At 38.2% G+C, this 9,647-nt stretch overlaps 1 protein-coding gene across 1 annotated transcript; it reads left to right on the top strand.

Moving 5' to 3' along the window:
* Positions 1–227: 227 nt before the first annotated feature.
* On the top strand, positions 228–4,074 carry RPL34 (ribosomal protein L34). Its single transcript, XM_007940761.2, has 4 exons — positions 228–295; positions 379–478; positions 808–911; positions 3,990–4,074. The coding sequence occupies exons 1-4, from the start codon at positions 231–233 to the stop codon at positions 4,072–4,074; spliced, it is 354 nt and encodes a 117-aa protein (XP_007938952.1). The 5' UTR covers positions 228–230.
* Positions 4,075–9,647: the final 5,573 nt, after the last annotated feature.

Raw genomic sequence — 9,647 nt, 5'->3', positions numbered from 1 at the left:
ATAAGGCACTTGGCTGCTAACAGGAAGGCAGTGAGGGTGTGCTTTTTTTGTGTGTGAGTATTTGTATGTATATGGCTAGTGTGTAAGTTGTGATGACTATTTTCACTGAAAAAGCTAGGTCATGGGATTAGAACAAGGTGTAAAAATTATTTAATGTTGTCTTTTGAGATTTGAATCACATTCACAATGGAAACCTAATTTATTCCTCTTTGCTTTATTAGGCATTCAAAATGGTCCAGCGTCTGACCTACCGTCGTAGGCTGTCCTACAATACAGCCTCTAACAAAACTAGGCTGTAAGTACTTGTAACATTTAAAATAATACATTCTCATTTACTCTACATAATGCTGACCTGTTGTCTATTCTTTCACTTTCTAGGTCCCGAACCCCTGGTAATAGAATTGTTTACCTATATACCAAGAAAGTTGGTAAAGCACCAAAATCTGCATGTGGTGTGTGCCCAGGCCGACTTCGAGGAGTAAGTGATGGCCTTTTCTGTGAACAGCATAACAAGGGTTGAATTTCTGACATTTAATCCCTTAGTTAAGGGAGTGAATAGGGAGGTCACCACTAAGGGCTGAGAATTCCGAAGCATCCATGATTCATACCTATCAAGAACACAGGTTTTCTTTTAAACCCTATATAAGAAATGCCATGTGATACCTTTCGTGTAATTCAAGTAGTATTTTTCTTTGAATCCTAGTTTAAAAATTTGTACTTTTAAAAAATACCGCCTACCAAAAATCTAGGAAATTTTCTGTTTCTGTTGAAGCATCACAAAATAACCTCACTATTTTCTTTACGCAGGTTCGGGCTGTGAGACCTAAAGTTCTCATGAGACTATCCAAAACAAAAAAACATGTCAGCAGGGCCTATGGTGGTTCCATGTGTGCTAAATGTGTCCGTGACAGGTAAATATAATATAACTCTCGAATTGGCTTTCTTAACAAGTCTCTGATTTTACATTGCATGCTAATCATTATGATGGAAAAAAAAACTTCCTTAAATAATAAAAGTTGTATGTTTAAAAATTTTTACTTGACAGGAATAATTGGTGCTATGCTCTGGTAGCATAGTGCCTAAGGCACTTGACTGCTAACCAGAAGGCTGACGGTTCAAACCCACCAGCCACTCCTCGGAAGGAAGGTTGGGCAATCCTACTTCCATAGTGATACTGCCTCGGAAACCCAAGGAGGGGTCGCTATGAGTCGGGGGCGACTCGACGGCAAATAACTACAACAACAACAACATGCAAACTAATAAGTGATATTTAAAAAAAACTCGTTGCCCTTGAGTCAGTTCCAACTCGTAGCAACCTCCATTGATTTTCTGAGGCTATAAATCTTTATGGAAATAGATTGCCCCATCTTCCTTCTGTGGAGGAGTGGCTGGTGGGCTTGAACAGCCACTCTTCTGGTTAGCAGTCAAATGTCTTAGGCACTGCTGCCAGAGCTCCTTAAGTGATTAATTCAAATGAATTCATTCAAAGGACCTTAGATTTTTGGTGAGGGATTGTACCGGCATGAATATGTATTAGTGGTTTGGTTATGCTTTGAGTTCCTGGGGGACCCAAGAAAGGGTCCCAGAGGAGGTACTAGCTGAGTCTCTGAGGATGAAACATAGGTAGGTGGGAAGTGTAAATACCAATGTGCTTGACTGTAAAGTTTATGCACTGAATGAATGACAAGGAAAGGAAGGGAAAGTCAGAAGTAGCAACGCTTCAATGGTAACCAAGTAATAAGTGGCAGAGTTGGGGTTCAATTCTAGTATAGCTGGACCCGAAGGTTGTAGGAAGTCATAGACAGTGGTAGAAAAGTCATACATGTATCAGGAAAGGCCTTCAGGTTAAAAGGTGGATATTTAACTTGATCCTTTAAAATGTGGCAATTAATGGATTTCTAATTATTTTCACAATAAAAACTAGTGCAAGGCAGAAAACCCTTAGGTAAACCAGAAATATTGTTGCATTAGAGTAGAAAGTGAAGTTATTCAGCTTCAGAACATACATTTCCTCTACTTTGTCAAAGATGGGGAAATGACATTTGCATTAGACATAAGAGATGGATGGGGGTAAGGGTGACTGGGAAAGGAATGTTCCACTTAGCTCTGGGTGTTCTGAATATGTGGAATGGGGGAGACATGAGCAGGGCGATTACATAGAGAGCAAGGGAAAGAGTGGCCCGAGATAAGTGCAAAGGTTTAACAGTGGTTGATTGAGGAAAGAACTAGGGTTCTTAGTATGTACCATGGATTTTTTTATTATTAAATTTTGAAACAGGATCTAATTTACATATTTGAAACAGTACTTTATAGTCTAGAGAATAGGCAGGAGTGGTATCTGTTGTAGGGTTATTATAGCAGGTCTTCCTTCTGTGGAATGGCTGGTGGGTTTGAACCACCAGTCTTCTGGTTAGCAGTCAAATGACTTAGGCACTGCACCACCAGAACTCCCAGTAGGTAGTCTAGGAAGGAGCTAGTAGAAATAACAGTGGAGTTGATAGTAGCAACATTTATCTAACACACGCTGGTGACCACTTTAATCCTCACAAACCCATCAGGAAAGAGTTTCTATTGACGTTTTTTTTGTGAAGAAACCAAGGCTTAATGCTCACTCTTGTTCCAGAACTGGAAAGGGGCAACACTGGGATTTATTCCAAGTTTTGAGATGCTTGTTCTTAACCCTTGTTAAGAGAACACATAACATTTTTAAAGTGATGTCAGAAGTAGAGAGGTTTGAAAGGTGATTGATTTGATACTGTAAAGAGGAGAGTCAAGGATGATTTCTTATTTTGACTTGAAAAGACTAGTAAATTGGGGAGGGCTGTGAGTGAAAACAAATCAAGAAGGATTAGGTAACCTAGGCCAGAAATGAGGAGCTCTGGTGGTACAGTGGCTAAAGCATTGGGCTGCTGACCAGAAGGTCAGTGGTTCAAACCCACCAGCCACTCCATGGGAGAAAAATGAAGCAGTTTGCTTCTGCAAAGATTTATAGCCTTGTAACCCCTATGGGGGAGTTCTCCTTTGTCCTATAGGATCATTTTGAGTCTAAATTGACTCTGAGGCAGTGGGTTTGGTTTTTTGGTTTGTTTGGTGGGCAAGAAATGAAGATCTGAGCTAAGGAAATGGCAGGGGGAGGGACAGGTATGTATAGTTAAGGTTTATCTTTAAATGCTTACAATATATCAATAAGTTTTCTACATTTTATTTGGTCTACACAAGTGAAAAAATTGCTTCACAGAATGGTTTTGCCTCTGGTTTATTCATCTAGTTCTGTGGTCTAATTAAGTTTCTAAACCACATCTTTTGGCACCAAACCTTGCAACTTCCATCGAAAATCCTTCCAAATTTAATCATCATATTAAATTGGTCCTGTGAGTTACTGCAGAAAAGGTAACTTACCCCAGATAGCACAGCTAGTAAGTGGTACAGTTGGACCCAGAGGGTGGGGCTCTAAAAATCTTTTTTTTTTTTTTTTTAAGAATCCTTATTCTTGATTAAATGCCTCTTGCTATTCTTTACGCCACTAACTGTGATTTGCCGTGCATATGCCCTTTCTGTGTTGTTTTTCTTAGAAATTTTTTAAGATATAGTTTAAGCTTTCCAAGATATTTTGCAAATCAAGTAATAACAATAAGTCCTAGATCCTAGTAATAATATTAAATAAGGAGCTGCCATAAATGTCAGGGAGTAATGTCTTGTGGGAATGATTTTCATTGCTTATAATGACCAAGAAGGGGAGGGTTGGTGCTGTAACCTGGAGTTGAAGAGTTTTCTTGCTTTAGAAACTGCAAGAAGTAGACCTGTGGCTGAAAGGGACTGTTTAGATAATAACCAGCTCTTCACGTTTTTCACTCTATTTGGTGGGCTTCATTTACTTTTCTGGATGTCTTTTCTGATTATTTTGCTCAGTTCTTTTATGGAATTTTACTTGCTGTGTTACATGAGTTTCATTTTTTGCAACCCAATTCATATAATATTTTCCTTTCTAGGATCAAGCGTGCTTTCCTTATCGAGGAGCAGAAAATTGTTGTGAAAGTGTTGAAGGCACAAGCACAGAGTCAGAAAGCTAAATAAAAAAAAAAAAGTGAACCTTTTTTGAATAGCAATAAAATCAAATGGCTTGTTCTATTATTTCTGTTGTAATTTCTTAGTATAAAGATTAGGTATTTGGAGACCTCGTTTTTTCTAAAACAAAAGGAATACCAGGTCAGTGACAACAAGAATTTTTTGATACTAGCTCTAGTCACTGCTTGATCTTGCATCGTTATTTACCATATCAGCCAAGACCTATGTTTTTGAGGAAATGAACTTCATATCTGAACTTTTTTACAATCTAGATCAGAACATTAACAAATGAAACTTACTACCATATCCATTTTCTCTTGGAACTGTGTAGTATCATATGTAAAGAGTAATAGCTAATGCAGTGCTTAGATTGTACCAGGCATCAACCTAAATGCTCTACGTGTATTAAAAACGCTATTTGTTCCTCAGGCTATCTCTGGGACTGAAGAAAGTAGAGGCTCTGTGTCATTTGCACATGTCTAGCTCTGGTGGCACAGTGGTTAAGGCATTTGACTGCTAAACAAAAGGTTGGTGATTCAAACCCACCAGCAGCCCTGAGGAAGAAAGATGAAGCAGTCTGCTGTAAACATTCACAGCCTTGGAAAATCTACAGGGCGGTTTTACTTACAAAAAAAATTAGGTCTCTTTGAACAAGAAGGTGTGCCTGACCCAAGCCATTGTATTTTCATTTACTTCATATGCATGTGCAACTGGACAATGAAGACTGAAGAAGAGTTGATGGTTTTTAATTATGTTGGCAAAGAATAACTGAAAACACTGGGCTGCTGAAAGAAGTACAGCCAGAATGGTCCTTGAAAGTGAGAATGACCAGACATCCTCTAACCTACTTTGGTCATGTCAGAAGAGACCAAACCACAGAAAAGGATAATCATGCTTGGTAAAAGTAGAGAGTGAAGAAGGAGAAAACCTTCAATAAAATGGTTTGATACAGTGGCTTCCATTAATGATGAGCTCAAACAGCAAAGATTGGGATGAGGAGACACAGGACCGTGCAGTGTTTTGTTCTGTTGTGCACAAAGGTTCGCTATGAGTCAGAGCCAACTTGGTAGTACCTAACAATAAGCTGATTGAATACTAGGGAAATAGCTCCTTATTGAAAGGAGAGTTTCCTCTTAAATAGAAATGCCCATTCTCTTCTAATATTTTGTAGATGTGAAAAAGGATCATAGCTAGTTAAGTGTCTTAACTAGAACTTGAACCCAAGTGGTCTTAAAATTTCCTATTCTGCCACAGTGTTTGACAACATTACCATAAAGGTAAGACCATATTTGCTTCCTGCCTGTCATTGTTCCAAGCACCTAACATCTTCATTTAATTCTCCCTATAACCCAATGATACATTTTATAGATGAACTGTAGCACAGGGTGTAATGTTTTTCAGAGCCACCTGTGCATATTGGTAGGATTCTTGGAAATGGTAGGCTGTGAGATTGAAAGACTGAGCACCCTGATGAACACAGTGTCATCCACTAGGTTTCCCCAAACACCTGAGAAGCATTTAGAATACTCTTGTATTCTCCTGCTAAAAATGAGAAAACATTTTTAGTAGGGAGGACATAATTGAAAAGCATTGGATTATAACTTAGACTAACATATTACACTGAGGCATTTTTGTGATTCTAGTATTTGGTAAAAATCTAAAAAGTGGGGACATTAAAATAACGTTCCCAAGCAAGTTTAAATTCGATTACTTGATTGTAGACTAATTTTTCAAAGGTGTAAGGTACTTTTTCAGTCAGTAGTGGCTGTGAAGGGGAAAGCCTATGTTTGCTAGCCTAGCAGGAGCTCTTACCATTAAAGCCTGAATACTTAATGATTTCAGAACGCATCACCCTCAAGTTGATTGCTGACTCAGTAACCTTAAAGGGCTGAGTAGAACTGCCCATAATCTACAGAAGCAGACTGCCATGTCTCCCGCAGAGCAGCCAAACAAACCATTGCATTGTCAGGACTCTTCCCCTCTTCTACTAAGAATTGGGTTGAATGATGACTTAACGCAAGGTTTACTTGGATCTGTGAAGTTTCAGCAAAATAAATTGGTTGACAAATTGGCATTAAAATGTTCATAGTTTACAAAGGAAATACAGAAAATAGATTGTAAATAAGCATCCACTTTTTGGGAGGCATTGAGTTTATGCTAGTGGTGGTGGAGTATTTTGGAAAAGGACATCAGTAATGGTGGCACAATTTGAGAAATGTCATCAATGTCCTTGAGCTGTAAAGATGGAATTTGTTCTGTTGGAATATTTATGTATGTATTCACCACAATTAAAAAAAGTTGCCTTAAATTTCACTAATAAAATTTTTAACAGTGATGCCTTTCCTCCCATTTGGTTTTCTAAGTGTAAGACATTTTAAGTCACTATAATTTTTTACCATTTCCCCACTTAATTCCCATGAGGTTTTTTTTTTTTTTTTTGGTGATTTGGCTGAAAGTTTACAGAGCAAATTCATTTTCCACACAGCAGTTCATACACATTTTGTTTCATGACATTGACTGCAATTCCCCAAAATGTAACAGCTCTCTTCCCACTTCTCTCCATAATTACTTCTTCCCTGTGTCTTTCCCTCCCATACACTCCCCAACCTTCCCCCCTCCAAGCTGTCACCCTGTGCAAACACTGCCTTCCTGTACTTCCTCAGTTTATACTCAAGGAGTGTAAATGTTCACCCCATGTAACTGTCTATTTGGCTGGAAGCCAAAGGAGTTCAGTTCCAGACCTGACGGGTAACTAGGGGCCAGAGCTTCAGGAGCATGAGAATAATTCTTGAAAAATTATTTTAATAGCTGCCTATGCCATCAACTCTTATGTGCCAAAATACCCATTTTCTTTTAAGCATTAGGCCATTTGCAACTTTTCTCTATTTTAACACTTGAAATCATTCTCACACATCTGATTATTTCACTTAAAATAGTTTTTTCTTTTAAATTTGTAAGTTGGCATTGAAGTGCTTAAGTTTAATTCTTGGAGTTACAATGAGTGTTTTCTAAGAACATAAAATGTACTGGGATTGGTGACTGTTCCTTCACCTATGTTAGTTGAGGCAGCAGGTTAACCACTCACTTTGCTAACACTTCTGTTCTCACCTCAGTCTGCCACTGTCCGATGCAGTTCCCTTCCTCCACCCCAGAACTCACATGAGTGTGTAGTTACTGCACTGGTGTTTAGAATATAGAACAGTGATTGATGTGAGCACAGTACCAGCTCTGTCCAAGTGACCAGAATGGATTCTGTACTATTCTGGATGTTGATTCTGTAAAGTAAATAAATAAATAAACCTTTTTATTGAATCCAGATCTGTGTATGACTTAAAATATTCTTGACAGTTTCCTAAAAAGACATGTGAATCTAGTCAGTGGTTTTCTTTTTTAAAGTCTAGAATTTCTCCTTGAATTGAATTGTTTATAAATTCTATTAGGATTGAGGAGGGGATGGTCAAAGCAAAGAATTTTCACATGTTTAAGTAAGTAAATCAAGTTTACTTTCAGCAGCTTAATAACATACTTGTAATTTTTACCCTAATGATTATGAGCTTGGGCTCTCATGATTTTTAAAACTGAAGGCTATGTCCAGCTTTATAAACATCATCTTGTCAAACCAACTAAAATCATACAATTCTTTTTTTTTCCCTATAAAATGATGTTTAATGGGAAAAATTGTTTACCTGTAAATTGTTAATCAGTGAGCGTTTACAAGTTTTCTTTTTTTTTTGACTTTTCCTTGCAATATATTCTGTGTATGCCAAGGACACACAGCATTATTTTCAGTACAGTAAGTAAGTAAAGTATGTAAGTTCAAAAATAAATTAGCAAAAGAATACAACTCAAGCAATGGAGGAACAATCTTGAATTTTTTTTGGAGGGGGGGCAGTGTTCCTTCCCCTCCCACCCCTGGCAAACAACAAAGTTTGCCTCTGTATATAAACCTTTACTTGACCCTCCACAACAATGAACTAATACTATATTTGTCCTTCTGTGGTTGCCTTATTTCATTCAGCATAATGTCCTCCAAATTCATCCATTTATGTGGGGTTTTGCAGACTCTACATTACTCTTCAGTGCTGCATAGCATTCCATTATGTGTATGTACAATAGTTTGGTCATCCACTCTTCTGCTGATGAGCATGTAGATTGTTTCCATCTTTTTGCTATTGTAAATAGTGCTGTGATGAACATGAGTGTGCATGTATCTGTTCCTGTTCTGGCTCTCACCTCTATAGGATATATACCTAGTAATGGGATTGCTGGGTCAAATGGTACTCCAATTCCAGCTTTCTAAGGAATCACTATACTGCTTTCCACAGTGGTTGTATCACTTCATAGTCCTACCAGCAGTGTATGAGAGTCCCAGTCTCTCTACATCCCCACTAGCATTTGTTATTTTCTGTCTCATTGAACCTTGCCATCAATGCTGGGGTGAGATGGTGTCTCTTTTTGATTCACATCTCGCTAATGGTCAATGGGGAGCTCTGGTAGCATAGTGGCTAAGACACTTGCCTGCTAACCAGACAGCTGGCGGTTCAAACCCACCAGCCACTCTTCGGAAGGAAGGATGGGCAATCCTACTTCCATAGTGATACTGCCTCGGAAACCCAAGGAGGGGTCGCTATGAGTCGGGTTTGACTCGACGGCACATAACAACAACAACAATGGTCAATGATCGTGAGCATCTCTTCATGTATTAGCTGGCCACCTGAACATTCTCCTTGGTGAAGTGTCAATTCATGTCTTCTGCCCATTTTTAAATTGGATTGTTAATTCCTTTGCTGTTGAGGCATTGGAGTTTTCTATAAACCTTAGAGATAAGTCCCTTGCCGTATATGTAATTATCAGCAAATACGAATTTTTTGCTGTCATTTTTGTTATGTGCTTTTTTATGGTGTCAATTCCTTTGTTCCATATAATTTTCTATGCTGAGCTCATTTTTATGAATTGTGTTATCACTTCCTTCATTGCTATTGTTTTAGTTTTTGCTAAATATTTGTGCTGGTACTCTTTTTTATTTTGATGTAAAGGTTTATCATTTTTCTTTGAGGTTACCCTGTGATTTATGGTTTCTTCCCAAGTTGAGAACTGTCCATTCTATCTTGTAGTTGTCTTGACTTGCCTACCATCTAGAAGTTCTGTAATGACACAATTGATGTCTCTGGTCCCCCTGTTTACAATCTTGTAGGCTTCTTTACTTTGGATACTTCCATAGCTGTGTTGGTTTCTGGGTTATATCATCATGTGTGTTAATGGTCAGTTGTTTGCCATTGTTGCTTCTCTGTCCAAAGGGCTCCCTTTAGCATCTCTTGTAAGGCTAGTCTGGTTTTAACAAATCCCCTTAATTTCTGCTTATCTGGAAATGTCCTAGTGTCACCATCATATTTGAGGGACAGTTTTGCTGGGTACATAATTCTTGGTTGGAAATTTTTCTCATTTAGTGTTTTATATATACCATCTCATTGTCTTCTTGCCTACATGTTTGGCCAAGAAATCTGAGCTTAGTCTTATTGGTTGTCCTTGTAGGTTGCTTTTTGTTTTTCCCATGCTGCTTTCAGGATTCTTTCTTTGTCTTT

This window comes from Orycteropus afer, unplaced genomic scaffold (genome assembly GCF_000298275.1).
Source record: "Orycteropus afer afer isolate SDZICR_OR568_19922 unplaced genomic scaffold, OryAfe1.0 scaffold00071, whole genome shotgun sequence".
Taxonomy (NCBI): Eukaryota; Metazoa; Chordata; class Mammalia; order Tubulidentata; family Orycteropodidae; genus Orycteropus; species Orycteropus afer.
The sequence above is the reverse complement of the archived record's forward strand: the minus strand, read 5'-3'. Positions and strand labels throughout refer to the sequence as shown.

Coding starts and splice junctions, on each gene's coding strand:
- RPL34 (XM_007940761.2), top strand. CDS start 231: ATGGTCCAGCGTCTGACCTACCGTCGTAGGCTGTCCTACAATACAGCC. Junction 479..807: donor GCCCAGGCCGACTTCGAGGA/GTAAGTGATGGC, acceptor TTCTTTACGCAG/GTTCGGGCTGTGAGACCTAA. Junction 912..3,989: donor GCTAAATGTGTCCGTGACAG/GTAAATATAATA, acceptor TTTCCTTTCTAG/GATCAAGCGTGCTTTCCTTA.